Source organism: Hippocampus zosterae, chromosome 14 (genome assembly GCF_025434085.1).
Source record: "Hippocampus zosterae strain Florida chromosome 14, ASM2543408v3, whole genome shotgun sequence".
Lineage (NCBI taxonomy): Eukaryota > Metazoa > Chordata > Actinopteri > Syngnathiformes > Syngnathidae > Hippocampus > Hippocampus zosterae.
This window is the reverse complement of record NC_067464.1, coordinates 7,612,655-7,635,137: the sequence shown is the minus strand read 5'-3', so window position 1 is coordinate 7,635,137 and position 22,483 is coordinate 7,612,655. Positions and strand designations below refer to the sequence as shown.

General features: G+C 41.8%; 1 protein-coding gene and 1 long non-coding RNA gene across 3 annotated transcripts in view; one reads left to right on the top strand and one right to left on the bottom strand.

Moving 5' to 3' along the window:
* Window positions 1-22,286, top strand: part of arhgef10 (Rho guanine nucleotide exchange factor (GEF) 10) — a 37,658-nt gene extending 15,372 nt beyond the window's left edge. For both annotated transcript variants that reach the window (XM_052086450.1, XM_052086449.1), the window contains 15 exons: window positions 67-159; window positions 494-664; window positions 1,044-1,189; window positions 2,002-2,180; window positions 4,798-4,913; window positions 5,784-5,911; window positions 6,856-6,956; window positions 7,079-7,200; window positions 7,493-7,579; window positions 8,023-8,252; window positions 9,129-9,286; window positions 12,916-13,058; window positions 14,028-14,202; window positions 19,814-19,936; window positions 20,117-22,286. In XM_052086450.1, the coding sequence (XP_051942410.1) occupies window positions 67-159; window positions 494-664; window positions 1,044-1,189; window positions 2,002-2,180; window positions 4,798-4,913; window positions 5,784-5,911; window positions 6,856-6,956; window positions 7,079-7,200; window positions 7,493-7,579; window positions 8,023-8,252; window positions 9,129-9,286; window positions 12,916-13,058; window positions 14,028-14,202; window positions 19,814-19,936; window positions 20,117-20,622 (2,478 nt within the window). In that variant the 3' untranslated portion in view covers window positions 20,623-22,286. The remainder of the gene's footprint in view (window positions 1-66; window positions 160-493; window positions 665-1,043; window positions 1,190-2,001; window positions 2,181-4,797; window positions 4,914-5,783; window positions 5,912-6,855; window positions 6,957-7,078; window positions 7,201-7,492; window positions 7,580-8,022; window positions 8,253-9,128; window positions 9,287-12,915; window positions 13,059-14,027; window positions 14,203-19,813; window positions 19,937-20,116) is intronic.
* LOC127614978 (uncharacterized) overlaps window positions 1-22,483 on the bottom strand; it is a 289,388-nt gene that overhangs the window by 42,035 nt on the left and 224,870 nt on the right. The gene's annotated exons all lie outside the window — the stretch shown is intronic.

Genomic DNA, 22,483 nt, shown 5'->3' with positions numbered 1-22,483 from the left:
TGGTTTGAAAGCCAACACGTTTGGTGGATATATCTAATTTGTTTTGTACTGTATTATTTATTCCAGCATCGTCAAGAGACAAGCACTGACAGGATGACTTTGTATGGCTTGATGATGAAACCGATCCAGAGGTTCCCACAGTTCATTTTGCTTCTCCAGGTATGATGTCAACGAACTGCTCACGACAGTACATTTAAGGTGTTGCATGTATGAAATTCACCAGCAGATGGAGTGTTTGACTCATGAAAACAAGCACTGGGTCAATGCAAGTCACATCAAGGACAGCCAATAAATGCATGGCGTGCATTCATGAAGAAAAATGTGGTTCACTTTTACACTTTTAAAACAACTGGGACATAGTGGCACACTGCATGATTACATTATTATAAGGCAGCTAAAATTAAAGCGCACTACATGTAAAAGTGGCACTCAGTTATATACTGTATTTACACATCATGGGTCTTTGTGGACTGTTTTTTTCCCCCCTCACTAGGACATGCTCAGAAACACACCAGTGGGACATGCAGACCGCCTGCCCCTGCAGATGGCCTTAACAGAACTCGAGACCCTGGCTGAGAAGCTCAATGAAAAGAAGAGAGAAGCCGACCAGCGCTGCGAGATTCGTCACATTGCAAAGGCTGTGAATGAGCGCTACCTCAACAAGGTCTGTAGATGGTGTGCACTATTTGGGTATAGTCTCGGGTTTTTAAGTTGACTTACCGGTAGTTCTACATGTGACCGTTTTCGACATTTTGTAAATAAAGATGCATTGTATTGTATTGTGTGTCTTTAAATGACTTTGACTTTTTATTGTTTTTTTTTTTATTTATTCTATTCTCAAAGGAATCAGTTTTTAAAAATCACATCGATTCTGCTTTTCATGACCTCACATGACTGTTTTTATCTCACTTTTTCTGAATACAAGTTGAGCAAATGAACAGGAATGAAATTTGATTTTCTCATTAACTTTTGCGTCACTGAACGTTATTACAGAAGGAAACAAACACTCAAGCACACTGTTTGCTTTACTTTTATCCTGTTAGCTTCTGAGCAACGGGAGTCGCTACCTGATCCGTTCAGACGACATGGTGGAGACAGTCTACAATGAGCGTGGTGAAGTCATCAAAACAAAGGAGCGACGCCTTTTCCTACTCAACGATGTCCTGATGTGTGCCACGGCCAATATCCGGTCAGTAACCGTAAACTACTCTAAATTATGTTAACGCTCCCCCTTCAATGACGTCTTCTCCTCTCCATGAGTACCAATGTACTCTGTTCCGTTGGTTTCTAAGAGACGTGTTTCTTTCATTTATTTCTTACTGGGTTTTGGTTTGTGTGTTTCAGTTAGACTAGTAGTAAAACAGAGAGATGCTAAACACTGTGTGTGAGTGATGTCCTCTAGATTTGGGTTTGGAAGCATAGGTAGCCACTGTACCATGGAATTTTTCCTAGTATCTTTGCAAGCAATCCCTTTTGAAGATGGTCGAAATTAAATGACTTTGTTGTAACCCTTCTTTACTGACAAAATGAGATGCTGTGTCATCAGTCGGTGAATAAGTTAACACCGTACAGCGCTTTGAGTACCCGAGGTAGAAAAGCGCTACATAAGTGACAGCCCATTTTACCTCCAATATGTAAGACCACAGTAAAAGTCACATTTATTTGTTCTTTGAGTTAGTTTTTCTTTTTATGGAATTAATGTTGTGTTCCTTTGTTATTTTTTGAACAGCGATTTTGTGTGCAACTGATACATCGTTAATTAATGTACACTCACATAACTCATGCACTCCCAAAGATGTTTTAAACGTCTTTTCAGACTTGGTCCAGAATTGGCTGGTACTGAATGAGATATTATATACCCTTGTTTTCATTCATCCATTTATTCTCCGAAACAGTTATCCTTTTGAATTTGAGCAAAATCTAATTTTATTTTTACAAGTACAAATGGTTGCCCAGCTCAATTTTGTTGTTGTTTTTTAAACCATTATCTTCTCTTGTCAGGTGCCAGGACGGCAGTAGTAGTGGTGGTGCCCCAATTGACCAGCGCTACCTTCTAAAGTGGAGTGTTCCTTTGAGCTTTGTAGAAGCGCTGGAGTTTGGGTCCAGTGAGGACATTCCGGACACCACCCGCTACCCTACCTCCCATTCTGGGGAGAAAGTGGTCATCAATGCAAAGCCAAGTATGTCTGCTTGTCTACTCTTTGCCTTTCAGAAACAGAGTCCAGAATGCTAAGGTAATGAATATTGATACCTTTTTGGGAAACACTCAGCCAACAACTTCTGTGATGGATTGCATTAGAGAGCGCGACTCTAAAATCGCCTCTTTTTTTTTTCCCAGGCCCATTGATTTCAGTGTAAGTCTATGGGCCTCGACTTACGGGTCTCAGATGAAATTATTCATGTTATCGCCCATTGTTGTCATTTTCCTGGAATTTACAGATGTTTCTAAAACGTACCAAAAGTCTGTCCCGCCAGTTGAGTGCATAATTTCCCCTTTTCAATCCTCAAGACTGTTAGCTGTCCAGTGCAATGATGTCAGTGGAAACTCTTGGCTCATTCCTGTCACCGATGCCCACTGAGCCACTTTAGAGGGGAACAAACCCCAAGCTGTCAAAACCGCTGCTGTTTCCCTTATCTGAAAAAAATTCTTTCAAAACATCATTTGTGAGGCCTGCCACTTTTAGGTCTTTTTACTCGCGAGGGTGTAAATTTGGTTTCATAACATGTACAAAAGGTACATACCGGTAATTAATAAACCAAAATCACAAACATAATCATCTCCAAGTACTTCCAGAGTTGCTGGAAGTACTTGCTGGATTTCACTTTGCTAATGTCTTTCACAACAAGAACACTTCCTTTCAAAGCCGATGCATCTCAGCCATGGTGTACACAGGATTGAATGGTTAAATAGGCCAGGTGCAACTGCAGCTGTGACGTCTCTTCCGTTCCACAGCTAATAACGATTTCACATCGCGGGCCCCTAATGTTGATGAGTTCCATTTAATTCTTATTCTACCTGCACAATACAATACAGTCTTGCATATACAATATTTTTTTTCAACCGACACACTGCTCTTCCTATTCACTATAGAATGACTACTACTACACTTAATGAGCCCAATATGTGATCTTTGTCATATTAATTCACTAGTCACTGTTTTGTCAATGAGCTAAATAAGCTGTCCAGACAGTACTGTACTGAATATGAGTTTGTGTAACAGATGGCACAGACAGACTTTCATAACATCTGAAGGGAATTCACAAGCTTCCAACAGAAAGTATGGCCCTGACACAAATGTGTTTGCACTTCATGCTAGGAGAAAGCCAGAAAGAAAATTACTGGATACCTCTCTCCCGATTCCATTGTAAGGTGTCTTGCTGAAATTGTGCAATATATACTTCATGTGACAAAAACAAATCAGTGTAAGAGGACGTGCACCTTCAACGCATACAAAAACAGACAGTTAAAAGTATAAATCCTTCCATCCGTTATCCGAACCACTTATCCTTATTCATAACACAAAAACAGTCAATACCATCGGTCTGGCAGTTTGGGGTTTGTCTAATTGCTGTGGTGGGTCTCGTGTCAGGATGCTCCTCTTTGTCTATTTTGTTTGAAAATGCTGGCTCTCTCACAAAGAGTCATTCACGAGTTGGACACTAATTTCACTGGCAATCACTGCGGTTCAGCAGTGAATGGTCAATTTAATGAGGTCAGTTATTCTAGTGAATACACTTCTACCTCTGTCAGAAGTTCTCCATGTAGACATTAAAATGCTGTGTCGGTGTTTGCTTGTGTGAAATGTTAAGTATCATTCATTTTTGATGTAGACAAATTGACATCAAATACAAAAAATGGCTTTGCACGTACAAATTATTTAGAGAAACAACAAACGAGTGACAGAAAGTGGTTTGGATATTGGAACAAATGTTTAGTCGAATCATTCTGGAAGGCAGCCCCCTGCCTTGACAGAATGCACACGGACCGTTACAGAAAGCGCTTCTGACATGACATGCCATATATCATTCATGAACGGTTTATTCAGCCTTTTTGCCTGAATTCCTGACCGGAATTCAATCCTTTGTCTGTTTATTCTGTCAGATGATCGTTGAAAATCACATACTGTTTCTTTTGTACCGAACAGTTCAGATGAAGCCACGTGGAGCAACCTCTTTGAATTTTGTCTTGTCTGTAGTTTATGCACATAAAAAGTAATGTGGATAATTTTAATGACATTGTCGACATCTACAGTAGAGTACAGAAGAATAAATTAACGCTGTAGGCTACTCACTAAATCACTAAAATCAACTTTTGGATGATGTACAGCATGCAGGGGGCGCTCATGCATTTATAAGGGTAGTACTGGCATTGTCTTTTTTTTTTTTTATTTAACAGTTGGGAAACTGGAAAGGGATATTACCTTGCCATTGGATATGTTTTTTTTTACTCTGCTCGGATAATCCCCTTGGTTCTTCTGGTCAGCATTGCTCGGCTAAAAAGTAATGGTACCTGTTCACATTGCCTATTGCAGCAAGTGCTTGCACCCCAACACATTGTTTGACAAGTGGAAAAAGGCAATGCGTAAAGCCATTCAGGTGACCTTGTGAAAAAATATATGTGGCCCATGTTCAGTAGCCTAGTTAGTTCCGTGACCTAACAGACCTATCGCCCTTTAATGATCTCCTTTTGACGCATCTCACTCTCTGTGCTGCCTTTGTCCTGTGAATGCTGTACACCCATCACATGCGTCACCTTTGATGACTGGCACTTACTGATGCTTCTGCGTCTCTGTGTAGACAAACTCTACATGGGCCCAGGTCAACTGTACCAGGATCTGCAGAACCTGATCTATGACCTGAACCTGGTGAACCAGATCTCCGGCATGATCAGCAGCCTCAAAGGCAACTACAAGGTAGCTGCGTCGTAGCACCGTGTCCGGATTATTATTCTTTACTGTTTCAGGAAGAAGTCCAAAGTGATGTTAAGAAAATGGAAAAGTCCCTTTTTTTCTTTTCTTTTTTTTTTTAGGACCAGCCAGACTGAGTGAGGTACATTACCGATTAAGCTCCTATGTGTACTTGTCTCAGGTGTATCGGTTAAGTGGGCCATACCAGAGAGGCTGTGTAAAAGAGGCTGTGTCCCTTGATATAAATGTAATATTCTGAATGACACAGATTCTAATTATAATTTTGCAAATTGCTCCATGAAAGATTCAGCCACTGGTTATTAAACTGGCACCTCCAATTATAGTTCGTTATTTGATGGAGACCAAAGTACATTTAATTCTCTTTGCTCCAGTTTTTTGGAAACAGTGGTATTAATTTTACGTTTTTTTTTTAAGCTTTTGAAATTTTTGTACGAAGGTTTTTGTTTGAAGAAGAACAGTAGCAAGGGACCCCAAACAATGTGACGAAGCTTTAAATTATCGCCTCCCCACAAGTGCTCACACCTAAGAGGTGCAAGTTTACGACCATGAAGGGGCGTGGGAACTTGGAATTCAACATTTAAGAGCATACAAATAATTGGCCTTCTTTATTTTCAACTGAGATATGATATGTGTACGTTTCGTAGGTATGCAGTCTGTCGAAAAGGCACTTGAGATGTTTATGATGTATTTTTTTTTACTTTGTTGTCTACATTTGGAGGTCTTCAACTTCTGTTTGCCACATAAGATTCACACAATGTTTTGTTGATTAGTAATGTATACATTACATTTTTTACCCTTAATCTGATTGCTCTCTTCTTTGCTTCTGGCTTTTCAAAATCTATTCGGCCTGTTTAGAATGTGAACCCCACAGTGGCCCAGGACTGGGTTTCGGGTCTCCAGAGGCTGATACTGAAAAAGGAAGAAGAGATTAGGGCAGCTGACCGCTGCAGAATCCAGCTTCAGCTGCCCGGCAAACAAGACAAGTCTGTTTTTGTTGTTGTTGTTGCAATTTAATGTAGCTATGAACTATAATCCTCAGCCCTTTATTTATGCATGGGCATTCACTTCACTTCGCCTTCACCCCGTGTGTATCCCTTTTCCTGCGTTTATTCCCACTCCCGTGTTTATAGCTGTAGAAGAGACCATTAGAACACACTTGAATGAGCATGTTCCTGCATTACCCCTAATCGGAGATATGAATCGTAAAGGAGGAAATGCGGATCCTTTTCTCATGGCAAACAAGCGCTGCAGCTGTTTCCCAACATTATTACTCATGTCACATTTACACATGTACCAATAAAGCCTGGATGCTGCCCCCCTCCCCCCTCCTTCCCCAAGGGCGCACCCCATTTTTTTATGGTGGTGGGGGGGCTTTCTTGCATTCTCCTTAACTGTCTTCTCCTTCTGGCTTTTACTTTCTTATGCTCATCATCAGCTTGTGAGATTATGCTTGGAAAGTTGCGAGTGCTAGAATAGTGACATGTCTTCGTCTTCTGTCAGCCTGCATTTATCAATCCACATTGAAAAAGTCCTCCCCCTTCAGGTGGCATCATATTTTTTTTTTATTTGACTGACTTCAGGGTGTCCCCAGCCTCCTGCCCAAAGACAGCTGGGATAGGCTCCAGCACGCCCCGCAACCCTTGTGAGGATAAAGCGGTTCAAAGAATGGAGGGATGGCTAATCAAACATTAAAATCTCAGAAAGTAAAAGTGAATCAAATGTTGTTGAAAGGTTATTAACTTGCATGGGCAACACAGTCAAAGGTATGTGTGACAAACGTCTGCGAAAAATGATTCTGTACGTAACAATAATAACAAATTGAAATCTGCTTCTTTGGCATTGTTTATCTGACAGTACGTTTAACCTCAAAAAGGCTCCAAGCTTCAACGCTGTGCTTATCTTTTTTTTCCTCTCTTTTTGTTCGCAGGTTGGGTAAAGCCACATACTTTAGTGCAGTGTTCAATACTCTCAACCCAGCCATCAAACAGTCGTGGATCAATAACTTGCAAATGGCTAAACTGGCTCTAGGTACAGTCCACTTCTAGCCTATAAAATGCTGAATTGTTTGGCGCTGCACTGCTATGATGACACGCATATAAGTTTCAAGTATGTACAGGATGATCAGGAGTGTGTGTGTATTTTTACATTAGAGGAGGACAACCTTCAGGGCTGGTTGTTTGCAGAAGATGATGGAAATCAACTCAAAAAGCAGAAACACCCCCTCTTGCTCAAACAGATGCCCGTGGTCATGTCGAAACTACAAGAGTTCAAGGTGAGACTGTTTTTTTTTCTTGCTTCAGGCGGTAGCTTTGTGCATGAATAAGTGCTCCAATGTATTTCTTGTAAAGATGACATCTGCAAGAAAATGCCTTGGTTATTTTCAGAGTTTAACCAAGTCTGTGTCCCTGATCGTGTGTTAAGCTTTTCACGTGTATCTTCCATTCAGTAGCCATTTAAATTCTGCAAAGTGCTGTTCGGTATACTCTATATTCAATATATATTGTTTTAAAAATTTCTGATAAATTACTGTGTAAATCTATAATATTCCATGGTCTCTGTGTCAGGTGGAGTGTGCAGTCCACAACCCGGAGCCCTACATCAATACCGAGAGCACAGCAGACATTCCCGCCGTGGGCCACGGTTGTGTCTGGGTAAGATGTCTTTCTGCCTTCTTTCAGATAACAACAATTACTGTGGTCATAGCCTCTTCAGCACTGAACAGTAACAAAATTATGAAGTTAAGTTTTGACGATTTAGTATACCGGTACTGCATGATGAACGCGTCCTGCAGCTAGCTGGCTGCTGAAGGTCACTTAAGGTCACCTAGTTTCACACCCCTTTGCTTGCCACTCCTGACTAATAGTTCAATTAAGCACACATGCCAGGTAACCGGACACTTCTGTACTTCACAATCAAGATGTTTTTCCATTCTTTTTAATAATAACTTTGGGTTTAGGCATTTCTCCCAGCAGTGAATGTTTTCTTAGCTTTCATGACTAGGTACCTCATAGATCTTGGCTTAGTGTGTAATTTTAAGAATACAGTTTAAAACATCCCGCGGGGCTTGAATTTTTAAACGCATTTCACTCTGTAGGTTGCGAGTTGCACCAACCAGATGGGCCAGATAGCCATTGTTGCCATGCAGAGCTGCAGCCCAAAGGTTACGGAGTGCTTTAATGTGGAGTCCCGTATCCTGTGCATGGCATACGTCCCAGCAGAAGAGCCTCAGGAAAATGATGAAAGTCAAGTCCAACAAAACAACCAGGTCTTGCTGTCAAAAGCCAGTGTCACACCCACAGTTTGCCTTGGCATGGAGGAGGGCAGGTAATGGAAGCATAAGATTCAAAAAATGACTGCAGACCCTAAATACTTAAATGTCACATGTACCCGTACAAAGGTGTAATTTGCAATAGCATGAGCTACTGAGGTTTGTTACATTACTATATTTGTATATTTATTTGATGTCATGCAATGAAATAAGGGGTCATCTTCAATAAAACTACAAATACTATATGCATATGGTATTGTCATGTTAATGTTAAACATACGTTCATTGGCCTGAATATTCGGTACATTGCACATCATGTTTTTATGCTAAATTATCATTACGGCTAACCATGAATTTAACATTCTGATTGGCACACGCTGCCTGTATTACAGATGGCACAGGTTTGAATCCCTGCAAGTGCGCCTATTCCGAACCACGGTCAGTCTGAAACCCTGATTTAAAAAAAAAAATGGTGGCATAGTTCTGGAAGGTCATCTGTCTGAAAAAAACATTGACCAAAACAATCATTCAAGTGACTCGCTCTGGTGAACTCCAACAATTTCGCTAGCTTGATAGTAGGGCATGGCATGGCGCATGTCTCAAAACAACTCAAAATGAGTCTAGATTTTGATGAATTGCACGGCCCTAATGAGGAGGGGGGCTAACATACGATATTTAAAATGTCTGACAGAACAATGCAGGATGGTGTTAGACCACTCCACTCTACAACTATGATACATAATGTAACCCTTTCATGCACCCTTTCACCTGATGATATGCTGTCCACTCTAGTAACCGCTGTCCTCTGAAAGGGTTCAAGTGAATAGACATGGGTGTACCTAATAAAATGGCTGATGAAGATATTTCACTTGACACCAATGTAGTGTATCTATGCACCTGTAAAATATATCTATATCTCTTTTTGTTTTCAGCATTATTGTCTATAAAAGCAGCCAGCGGTCCAAGAAAGTGCGCCTGCAGCAGTTCTTCGCCCCAGAGAAATCCACCGTCACCAGCTTGGCTTACATGAAACACTGTTTGTATGCTGGCCTGGTCAGCGGCTCTGTGGCCATCTACTCCAGATCTCAGGGTATGTCTGTCCGTGGGATGGCCTAATGCACTTGCTCGTTGACCCCCTTAAATGGCTCCAATGAGGACAATTTTGGTGACGTCACTGTAATTGTATCAAAATCATATTCACTTCATTACTTGAAATGTGTTTTTTCAAACCCGAACACCATTTGCGCAGATATTTAGTCTTAGCCTCACCTAAATGGATGTCATTTTCAACTACAACACATGTGAATCGGTGCATTGTTGCGAAGTTGGTGGCTCTTGTCACGGTGGCTGGTGGAGTAAGCGCTGACTGTGCATTGAGTGATCGTGGGTCAACTTTTTGTGGGTGTGTATGTGTGCGTGTGTGTGTTGTGGTCCTGTTTCCATTTGCCCGGTTGTCTGGGAGAAGCCATTCTGAAAGAGGTGACCTATTTAATATCCTCGCTTTCAGACATACACGCAGAGAGAGAGGAAAGATCCAGGCTGGACTCTTTTCCCACCGTCTGTGGCATTCCCCGTTTTGTTCCATCTGTTACATGGCTTTCAGACATTCTCTTCAGTTAACTTATTTTCTCATTATTCGCGGTCATTTTTTTTTCACAATAATACACATGTATTTGGTCAACCAAAATACAGTATATCATTCCAATTACTTCTGGGAGAGGCATTAGTCAAATGCACTGAATTGTGTTATTGACTTCCCATCACAACTTGCTCCGCTTGCCGCATCTTTTTGCTCCTTCATCCGGCACCCGCTAATAAGGAGAGAGCATGGCAGTGTCTTTGTTTGGCTTTGGTGCAGCTGAATATTCTCATTTTGGTCTGTTATCCACTGTAATGCTTGATTTCATCCCCAAAGCAACTAACTCTTTTTGCTGAAATGTAATACTTGATGCTATATTTGTCACTCGTATATGATTCGGTGGGAGAACGCTTGCCTGGGTTTTCCATTGCAAAGCTCCTGTAAAACATTTTCACAGCAGCTGAGTTTTAGCATTCTGTCGTGCACTTCATTAAAGTGATGACCTTTTACAAATCAATCACCTGGACAAGTGTACATGAACTGGGTAAAAATCCAAAGTCTCTGCCTTGTTAAAAAAAATGTGGCTCTTATAAAAGGAGCAGAACAAGAGGTGGGGGGGGGGGGAAGCTCAAATTAAAATGTGTAAATCAACCGTAACAGAATAAATTCACTCGAGCCAACTGATTTTCGTGGAGAAATGTGAGCATGCAAATAAATGTTGTCATGAGAATATTCTTGTGACCATTCCAAAAGCTGAAAGCATACCTCCCAGTATACCGACTTTATGTGATTCATTATTTTTGCCGTTCTCACTTAAATTATCATTTTTTGGACTTATTTTTTCCCTTTTCACACTGCGAACTTCTGAGCAAACAAGAAAAAAACTGTGCTGCCACATATGCTTGCTGTTCTTCAAGCCAACCTAGCTAATCCAAATTTACGACTTCCTAATGAGCAGCTAATCAATTATTGATCGATCACACGCACGCCTCTTCTCTCATCCCACTTCATGAAATCACAAAGCGCAGCTACTGTATCGAAACAAGAACCCAAGCGACCGACGTTCCACTCTGGGGAGCTGTCACACTCCTGATCAAACAATGAATTGGAACGAAACCTCAAAAGGTGCTTGAAGTCACGAGTGATGCTGCGTTGCGTCCCTCTGTTTTCTTACTGTGAAAACTCTTAGAATGCATACATGAAGCTGGTCGGTCACCCTCATTCCGCTCCACTTGCTTTTGATTTGTGGACGACTGTGAGAGGGAAGATATAAGAAAGCGATGCTGTCATTTACAATACAATACAATACAATACATGCTGATTTATATATTTATATCATTTATATCATTTATATCATTTGGCAAAAGTCTCCCGTCATTGCCGCACAGTGCGAAGCTTCATCTCGATGGCGCCCGACTTCTTCCTGCGGAGGTTGTTTTGAATGTTTTTTGGCACTTGTTGTCCAAAGAAAACAGATATGCTGCTTTGATGATTTGTTTCCTACCACGTCTAAGCGCATGTTAAGTTATCATTCAGGGACCGATGAGGACACTTCCGCAGTCTTTTGTGTTTTTTGTGCTTTACCGGCCCGGCTCAATCCTTTTTTTCGATGCACGCATCCCCTATTACAATAGTACAACAAGGGTGTTGCTTGGAATGCTTATTCCACTTAGCTTCTGTAGTGTGAGATGACTTCTGCTTTCTCAGTCATGAGAGTACTTTTTCTTTGGACAGAAATCTCTGCCGGTGTGGCACCTCTCCTCCTCTCCTTCAATAGCTGCCTTTGTACCGGTAACTCCCCTTGAGCAAACACTGTTGGTGAGGCCTAGTTCACTTCCTGGTTGAGATTAGGCAAGTCATTTTGGCATCTGGAGGAAATGAACTTCAATTTGGAGACTGGGCTCTTCTTGCTTAGTAATTCACGCTGGAGCCTTTTATTTTAAAATATAATTGTTTGTTTGTTTGTTTGTTTACTGGTGTATATTTTAAAATTCTGACTTGAGTCTGTCCAACAAAGCATTAACTATATGGGAAAAAGTTTTTAAGACCGTTGGAAGGGAAAAACGTGAAAGAAATGTGAATGCCTCTGCGGTTGTTCAAAACTTCAAACTGTCATCATGCATAAGGTCAAATGAGACATCGGAACATCAGTGGATTAACTCCAGGCACATGATGATTATTATTATTTTTTTTTTTCATTTTTGGTCACACTTATTCCAAAAGATGTCATTATGGATAATCGGTTATTTTCGGTTAGTTTCGTGAGATTCAAAGATTTAACTCTAAATCTGTGTTTCATTTCGTGCATTTATTTATTTATTTATTTTTTTTGCCCACGTGTGACTTTTTGCAATACTTATTCTAAAAATTGGACAACAAAGTGAGTGAAGAAAAGAAAATGCAAGTTACAAATTATCTGGGAAGTTACTTGAAGAAGACTATCGCTGCAATCATATCATCCAAAGCAATGAGGTTCGTTTTTTTTTTACACCATACAATGGTCATTTGTCAGTGGGGGGCAAAATATGTCGGTTTATCCCGTGGATCTTTTTGTAAGGTCAGAGGGCTTTCACTTTGAACGGGAAACCTTGTTAGAGTCAATGTTTTAGATGGGGTTCGCATCACAACTGTGTACGCCTTGCAAGGTCTTTTACACTAAAAGTCATTGAACCATTGCAGATGGCTGCACAATCATGCCGCGACACCAACTGGCTTTCGTTCAATTTAAGATTTTTTATTTTTTATTTTGGTAAATCAAATGTCTGCTCCCTCTGCGTGTCGCGTCAATGCCGAGCTGCCACCGTGGTTGCCAGGCACATGGAGAGCTGAGTGTGTAGGAAGTGCGAGCAGGATGGAGCTTGGCGATGACTAATGCTTCACGGCGCATCTATATTCATAGTGGGGGGCTATGAAAACCGGCAATGGCCTCTCCGGCAGTATTCGAAGTGTTCTTGATGCAAATGACCTTTATAGGTGACATTTATAAAGGCAGCGTCAACATTTCCTTGATAAAGTTCAAGAAGACTGGCCTTTGTCGTGAGATGGCAATTGGCCGTGCAGTAGTGCAAGTGCAAAGGTTGTCATTAATGTACAATAACTCATGTCTTGATGTCATATTGATGTGTCACCACCCACTGCAGAGGGGTTATGGATCAGCGATAAGCCCAAGGTGGTGAAGCTGGGAGTCTTGCCGATCAAAGCCATGCTGGCTGTAGAAGAGCGCCTCTGGGCTTCATCAGGCGGGCAGGTCTTCATCATTAGCGCAGAGACACACCTTGTGGAGGTAGGTACCGCACATGTTACTTAAAGAGGCCAGTTCTTTTTTTTTTGGCGGGGGGGGGGGCTAATCTTTGTGAGAAGTATGGGAAAAAAGTGCCCATTCTCCTCTTATCTGTCCCCGTCCGTCTGCTTGTGCAAATCACACAGGAAGTACTCTCAAGTGGAAGACATGATAGCGGCCCAAATCATCTCCGATCCAATTGTTAAGTCCGTGAGAAAATGTGTCCTTCTAAAAACGACACAGAGTAGCACTGTCATAGTGAGAATTAAAAAAACAACAACAACACACAGGTGATTAAAAATAGTTCATGTGACGATAATAATAAGGGATGTCTGATTTCCCGCGATTGGGCCTCCTCCTTTTCATAGTCTGAAATGTGACTAAGAATATAGCCTTCCCCATTCGTGTTCCATTCTAGTTTCAGAAATGGAAGCACCTGCCAGGGACCAAAAATAGTCCCATCCCACTGACATGCACTCACTCATAATCTGTTTAGCCTCATTAAGCTCATTATGTTGGTCCACCTGCCTATGTTGCTCTTATTCCATTCGCCACTGAGGAATCAGCCTTCGGCCAGTAACAGAGGGCGAGACGTATTACAAGTCATTGAGTTGTCATGTTGACTCTTTTTGATCAATGAAACACACATTGAACACATTTCCTGCTTGATTGTGAGCTAATTCTTGATATTACTCTGAAGCGCTTGTGAATGGACACCACTCGACTAAATTTAACCCCACCTCCACGTAGTGCAGTGTGTGGTGCGGTTATGTAACTTGTGGCTCGGAGAATGTGCTTTTTCCTCAATGTGATTTCAGTTTTATATATTTAACACTTGCCAATCTTTGAGACCCACGTTTGGGTGTCACGTGCTGGTCTTCATCATATTGTTCCTTTTTAAAAATTTTTTTATGATTCACCTATTCCTGGTACTATACTTGCCCTCTAACCTGTGCTATTTTCCCCACCCAGAGGCAATTGGAGGCCCATCAGGAGGAGGGTATGGTGGTGTCCCAAATGGTGGTGGCTGGCGTGGGCATCTGGATTGCCTTCAGCTCAGGTTCCACCTTGCGCCTCTTTCACACTGAGACCTTTGAACACTTGCAGGACATCAATATTGCAACGCCTGTCAACAATATCTTACCTGGTAAGATCACATCATTTACAATGAAGACTGTAATTTCTGTACTGCGAAGCGCACCAGAATAAAAACCGCAGCAGCTGAATTTAGCTATCAAAATAACTGTACATATACTGGCCGCTCCGCTTTATTAGCTGTGAGTCTCCATGTTATAAAATGTGTGCCTTTGGCTGCGATGCAACACAATATTCTAGTTAGGGTTAGACATTTTAAGATAAAAAGAAAAACTTTAACCGAGTTATTAGCCAAAGTCCACAAGCCTTGAAACACTGACACCGTTTTATTTGAAGAAAATTCCTGGGCTCTTCATGTCCTCACAATAAAAGTGGAGGACTCTGCTGCAACATAAGTTGAAGTCAAAGTATTGCTGACAGCGTTCAGCGCAAATCAAATTAAATGTCAGTGCAGTAAATGTCGCATGCTGAAGTCATCAGAGACACTGGCTGCTACTTTAGATCTTTTAATCCACTGTCTTACATCAGCCTTGACCCCCTCAAAAAAACGCAGGGCCGAAAAGAATGAATGCAATCAGTTCCGGGGAGGAGATTACACGTTTGTGCATACTCTGGATCTGGGTCTTTGTCTTGTGATGATAGCGAGTAACATTTAGTCATGTCATCTGACATGTCCTTTATGTGCTCTGGGAGAGCCATATGCGTGCAATGCTTGCCTCCAGTTACTGTTCTTCAATCCCCCGTCAGCATCGGCAACGCCATGGTAACCGAAACGGCTCTCACGGCATTCGCTTTTCTTCTACCTCAAGATGACAGTAACTTTTGCAACTATTTGGCTCAAAGGATGCAGATTCCTGGGGCTCTTTTTTTTTTGCACATCTGGTATTTCTTTCAGGTCCAGCCACATTTAAAAGTATGTGGAAAGTCCAGTCACAAGTCATGAATTGCCTAGATTAGTGGAAATGGAATGCAATTCTTTGGCGGAAAGTAAAAAACCAAAATGTTTAAAAAATAAAATAAAATGAAATAAAAGATCTCTTGACTTAAGTGGAAAATTGCGACAATTTATTTTCTTATTTTGTTGGAGCAAAAAAGTCATGTTGTTGAAATGCTCGCGTGTTCACATGATCTTGGGGGGGGGCCTTCCTGTTACAAACGGCAGACCTCTCCCTACGAGACTTGTGAATGATAAAAGCAGTCTGTTGTAGGTGCCGAGTGCCCGTGTTGACTAATACGCTCCATGCAAGTGAAGAGGAAGCTGCTCTCTGTGACAAACTATACCACGAATGGAAAGCTTTGCTTTTATTCTTTTCTGGACTTGTCCAGAATGCTTTCCAGGGGACCGCAAAGTTGTTACTGTAGGCCAGAATTAGAGCGGGGAAACGTGCGGCCTGTGCATCATCTGTGATGAAAATAAAGTACTAGGGTTGGTCATGTTTTCATGATCTGGAACCGGTCTGAAACGCAAGTTAGTCGACAGACTAATTACATTAGAACACACAGGGGTGGTATAAAGTGACTCACATTCAGCAAGCATCGAAAGCGGGGACCTATCTTTGGGCAGATTCAAACACAGCTCTATTATTAGATCCCTTTGACAAATGCTTGTAATTTAAGGGTATTGTGAAAATAAATGTATGCACACAGGAAATACACAGAGCAATTATTCGAACTCTGTGGGTGTTTGCAAGGCAGGCAACCGGCGGTACAGATATGCTTCAATATTAAGTTCATATTGTTAATATCCTAATTATTTTTGAAAATCATTAGTGGTTGATACATTTTTTTTGTGGCTTTTTGGAACTAATCCCACAAAAACATCACAAATGACTTTGACGTATGGTTTCATAGCTATTGCTGTGTGTCATATTGCTTATGCTTTATTTATATTGCACTTATATTGAACAGTGTGTAGTTCTTCTGAAACATTTATTTTGTGCAATGAAACACTTCATCACCCCCTACGCCGCTTCATCTTTCTGCTGTAGACTGCAAATTTCCCCAGTGTGGGACTAATAAAGGTTATCTTATCATATGTTCAGAGCTCAGGTAACGACCAATCATGACTCGACATCAGCAAACAGGTGAGCCGTGGTTGGTCGTGACCTGATCCTTGAGCAACTGTGATGTCATATCGAGTTGACAAAAAGTAGCAAAATGGCCGCCCCCTCAGATGGCCAAAAAACTAAACAAAACAGAACAAACAAACAAAAAACAAGGGTATTATGCTGCTTAACTCATAATAACAAAGAATAACAAAGCATGGTCAACTGTTACCCCAGAACAGATACTGCTTGTGCTTCAATGTTCCACAGCAGACACATAAAATAATGTTGACATTAAGTAAAATTATGAAAGGATTTTTGTGTGTTTACAGAACATATTGGATATCAGGAAAATTGGGGTGTTGTCTTTTCTGTAGCACTTGAAATTTTGCCCATTTCAGGTTCACACATGTTGGAACGATTGCACCACCCACCTTCATTTCTGTCTAGTGGTTCTTACCTCAGAAACGCCTTAGCATAATGTGCTGTAATAGCAGTCATTTTCATGCTTATGCTTTGCGACGTGCAGCTCATAATTTAGAGTCATTCTGTGGTAGTAGTAGTTTATATTCTCTTATATTGGGCTGTTTTTTTTCTGAATGTATTTGTTGTCCAGAATGCTGATTTAAGAAAATGAGAGGGTGGTGGCCATCAGGTTGCAGGGCGTGCCCAGGGTGTTGCTTTTGTCTGCTGCTGTGTGACCTAAAAAGGCAGCCATGCATGTTTTAATGAGACAAGCATCAGAGGGGTGGGGCAACAAATGATATCTCTGGCTTGTGATTTACATTTCTATTGTTTCTAATCTGCCATCGGTTATAATGCGAGCGTTCTTGGATGGTCACCGGATGTGCATGAAGTCTGCAGAAGCACTTGGGAAAGGTGTTTGAAGTGACCATTGCACCATCCACTGATGTCTATACCGGCTCGGATTAATCGAGCTAGCTGCTGTTTGAAGCATTTTGTTTTTGTCATCATGACCAGTTACGGACTAGCGTCACCCTGGAGGCGTCTTTAACACCTTCAAAAGAAGGGTGCCGAAAAATTTTCCCGCGCAATAGTATCTAGCCGAATTCCCCGGAAGTTGCACAATTTAGAAACATAACCAAATATGGGGGAAATGATCTTGACCTTATGAGTCTTTCAAAAATGCTGCTGTCACGACTGTCATGAAAATTCTTGCGCAATACTTTCACAAATCTTGTCCATACCTATGTCAGAAGGGCTTGTATAACATCGCTAAAGTCAACCATGAACCAAACCGTTCCGCTTGATCAAAATGGAGTTCCGGTCACCCTGATTAAAGAGTGAAAATGTGCACATTAACAGTAGACACAGAGGACTTTATCAGCTTAAAGGGCTAATCCATAAGAAGGCCATCTTCTCCCGCCTTAGAGAGAGAAGCACAATTGCACACATGGCGCTGTTATTCTTAGTGTGTCTGAATCGCTGGTGCTGTTTCATATTGTAGTGTGTGAGATTTACTCTTCCCTCCTGCTGTTGCTTGTCAGGGCTAAGTGCGGATCAAAGTGGTGCTCTGCTGTAGGATCAGGATTCGTGTGGATGTTCCCTCTGGATTTATTTGAGTTAACCCTCTGGTTGGAGAACTCCAAATATTATGAAAGGGGAGCAATGTGTTTTTCTGCCCATTGCGTGCCTGCATTAGAAGCACATGTGGCCAAGATTCTCTGTCCTCAGCTGGGCTTTAGAAAAGAGGAATGTACCTGTCTACCTCGCTTGCGTGGTTCCTGGAGCAATGCCAGAGTGGTTGGTGTTGTAAGTGGTCACCTCTCGTCAGTGGGGTCAATCTCAGGGACTGGAAACCATTTCTCCTCCAGGCAAGAGAGTATTTACTGTGTGGGAGGGAAATTTAAGTGAAGCTGCTGGCGCAACTGTGACTTGACCGGCACCATGTACCTGTAAAAAACAGTTGGGGTTATTTCTTTACATCGTCGTTATTTGTAGCACTGACAAAAAGCTCATATCTGTAAATTCCACTCCCACAATCCATCAACATGTCAGACTTTATCGCCTTCCTTTATGAACTGAGCTGTAAACAAGACTTTACAGTGCGTTGTACTGATATTTGTGACAAAGGGAAACAAATAGGTGGCATTGTTCTGCTTTAGCGACCACAAGCTTTCCTGAATAGAGGCGCTGCTTGTTGCTTAATTACAGTATCACGCATCGGTCATTGTGTTATGTAACACGCTTGTGTTTCTTTGTGAAACGGAGGCTTGAAAAGCACTGCATTTATTCAGGAGGTTTTTTCGTGTTGCCTTGGAGATAAATCAACCTCAGAGCTGCAGAAATATGCAGACTTGCCTTTCTCAAACAACATTTTATAGCCTGCTGAAGTGGTATCTTTTTCCGTGGGATTCACAAGACACAATTGGACAAAAGTGTTGGGACACAGTGGGCGAAAGGTTAGCACGTGTGCCTCACAGTTCTGAGGTTGGGATCTCGAATCTGGACATAGGCCTTCCTGTGTGGAATTTTCATGTTCACCCAGATTTCTTGGGCTACTCCAGCTTCCTCCCATTCTAAAAACATGCATGTTTCGTCAATTGAAGACTCTAAAATTGGCCTGAAGTATGAATTTGAGTGTGAATGAATGTCTGCATCGCCAATTTTCCATTACTATCACATGCAGAAGAAAAATCAATTTCTGGGTTCAAGGGAGCGGGACACAGCCGCCATGAAGACAAAAACACATTCCGCATTGTGTTTTACAACAACCCTTAACCATATTTACAATTCCATATTTACTAATTGATGAAATAATGGCGGACGTTGTATCGGTCTGTCGTGGTGAAGAAGGAGCTGAGCCAAAGGGCGAAGCTCTCAATTTACCGGTCGATCTACGTTCCAAACCTCATCTATAGTCACGAGCTATGGGTCGTGACCGAAAGAACGAGATCCCGGATACAAGTGGACGAAATTAGTTTTCTCCGCAGGGTGTCCGGGCTCTCCCTTAGAGATAAGGTGAGAGGCTCGGTCATCCGGGAGGGGCTCCGAGTCGAGCCGCTTCTCCTCCACATCGAGAGGAGCCAGATGAGGTGGCTTGGGCATCTGATTCGGATGCCTCCTGAACGCCTCCCTGGTGAGGTGTTCCGGGCATGTCCCACCGGGAGGAGACCCTGAGGAAGACCCAGGACACGCTGGAGAGACTATGTCACCCAGCTGGCCTGGGAATGCCTCGGGATCCCCCGGGGAGAGCTGGAAGAAGTAGCTAGGGAGAGGGAAGTCTGGGCTTCCCTGCTAAAGCTGTTGCCCCCGCGACCCGGCCCCGGATAAGCGGTAGAAGATGGATGGATGGATGGATGAAATAATGCAGCTTGGAGTAAATATGAGCCAAAGCCTCCTCAAATAGGCTCCAACTCATCAGCAAACGGTAATGACAGGAAGCGATACAAAAAAGTAGAGGGCTGAACATTAAACCATCGGGACTTCAAATAGTAACATTGGGGGTTGGCTATAACTTCTTGCAACTCTTCTGGAGTATCTGCAGGTTTTTGTCCATTTGGTCACAATCTCCGCTGCAGTTCCATCTCAAAGGTGTTCTTCCACACCAACAGCGAATATGTTGTATCGAACGTCACGCTTGCGTTTTTCCCACAGGGAACCAGAGAGTGTCAGTGAGCAGTTTGCTGGTTTGCCACGGTATGCTACTGGTCGGAACCAACCTGGGCGTGACTGTCTCTCTCTCCGTCCCCAGACTACAGGGTATCCCCAAGGTCACAGGTAACACAGGTCCAGCATATTTGTATTTGTGAATAAATGTATGCATTATGAGGAAACAAATAACACCTAGACTAATGAATATGATTATGAGAAATGCTGTAACAGTACATTTACACATAACTCAGGTGCATATTCTGTCGGAACCCTTATAAATGAACAGAGGGTTGTGTGTGTCTTCAGGTCGGGGTATGGTATCCTTGCATGCTCACAATGGCCCAGTTAAGTTCCTAACTGTGGCAACAGCAGTGTGTAACCGACCCTCTGGCCTCACATGCTCCGCCTCCTCAGCGGCAGCCCAGCCAGTCGAGCCAGAGGACGGAGAAGCCGCTCTGCCACCCTCGGACTCTACTTCGACCCCACCTCAGGGCCAAGGAGTATGGCTGGGAGAGGCAGGCTGCACCACCATGGCTCTGCAGGACTCACATTCTTCCTCATCTTGCAGCTCTTTATTTCAGTCCCAAGGTTCATTGGAGCACGGGCCCGAGGACGGGGCCCTTTACGACATGCTCCATGATCCATCCCACCACCAAAAGGGCCGTCGCAAGAGCAAAGTGGACGTCAGCTCTCTCCTGGTGGTTTCTGGAGGTTTGGGCCACCGCAGGGTGAACAAAAAGACCAAACAGTCACGCCATGAGGACAACACCTCAACCATCCTGATCTGGCAGATCCCCTTGCTTAACATGTGACACCCCACCAGTACATGAGTGAAAGAGACATGAATTACCAATCACACAATTTTTTGGGGGAAGCAAACCTTTCTAGATTGTTTTTATTTTTTATTTGTATTTTTTGAGCTGATTCAGAATCTCTCCTTGTTTTTTTCTGTACTACATACTGTATATTCAGAGTAACAATATTAATATTATAATAACAAAAATATAATATGTAATATTAAAATATATGTAGTGGTAATATGTATCAATTAAGGGTTAGGTTCGGCAACAAGGGGATTTTTTTTTCCGGAAATGTCATAGCTAAAAATGACAATGCATGATAAAATCCGTGTACACGAACTAATATAGGTCAAACTTAAACATAAAAAAAATATGTGCTAGAAAAAAGTAAATATGTTTTACTTCGTCAAAAATGTATTTCAGTCACAAAAAGCCATTTCTGATGTTGACCAATGTAATCATTCAAATGTCTCTTGACTCATTTCAGGCACACATACGCTGGATAGAGTCTCTACGCCCCTTTTCAAATGAAAGGATTTGTGCTATAAAAGTGTAGGACCAAGATTAATCATACCAAAAACTTGATACTTGCCCTTTTAAAATAAACCTATGAACACAAATAACACACTTAGTCAAATAATGTAATCATACCCAAAAGCATGTACTCGCTATCATCAACGAAAAATTACTATCTTAGTACACTATTTTTATAAAGTACAGGTACTGTATTTTGGAGTGCTATATTTCCTTAGTCTGTTTTAGCACAGGGTGTGCACACTTGTGCAACCACTTGGTCTCAGTTGTTTATTTTCCCTCTCTAAAATATTTACCCACCCCCCCAGTCCCAGTAGGACTCGCTTTTTTAATTTTTAATTTTTTTTTTTACGTGACAGAAACCTGGCATTTGAACAGGGGTGTGGAGACTTTTTATACCCACTGTATGTCCCAAAGACATCTGATGTTGCCCTTTTACGAATTATGACGGAGCAATGGCAACATGCAAAATGGCTTGTTTCAACCAGAAGAGCAATATTTGCCTCGACTACAGTATTCCTGATTATATCTCATCACGACATAAAAGAACTCTGTGACCTGCCACTGTTTATAGTTTGTATAAATTGTACAAGACCACAGTTCGTGAAACGGTGTTGAGACTTTCTTTTTTTTCTGCATGACGCATGTGAAGTTAAATTGTGGTTGTTATATACTTTTTTTTTTTTTTCGAGGTTAGGATTAAGTTTAAGGAAATCTGTCATGACTTGTTGAGGTGTAAATCTGGAGTTCACTCAGGATTGTCTGTAAGTGTTTTTTGAGGGAGATCAGACAAAGGTTCTTTGAGTTGGATCAAATATCATTTCATGGAAGTGGCCCAGTGTTTCCCCCACTCGTGCGTTTACAAAGATAATGGATAAAAAGTTGAAGTAACGTTGACTGATGAGCTTTGGAAAGACTAGGATGTCTGGCTGGCCAGTGTTCTCTACAAATGGAAGATTTTTGTTGTTGTTGTTCTTGACATGGAAAGGTTTTTTTTTCTCCAGATTGACTGCTCGTTGTTTCTCAGTTAAGAATATTTAAAAGATTGTAAAACATACTTTTCTCGTTGTTGTATACATGTATATGTATGGTGCTGTATTTCTGCTATGTCCTTAATATATAAACCTTGATTTATTGACATACTTATGCAGTTTGTGTTCTTAGAATGCACCATTTTCAGCAATCGCTTAACAGTATATTCCAACCGAGGGAATACAAAGTACTAAACACTGTAAAAACTTGATTGGATATGAAGGGTTGGATTACGAAACAAACGGTAGCAGTTTTTGGAAAGAACAGAGTATCCAATGCTCCAGCGATTAATTGCCTTTACTACATG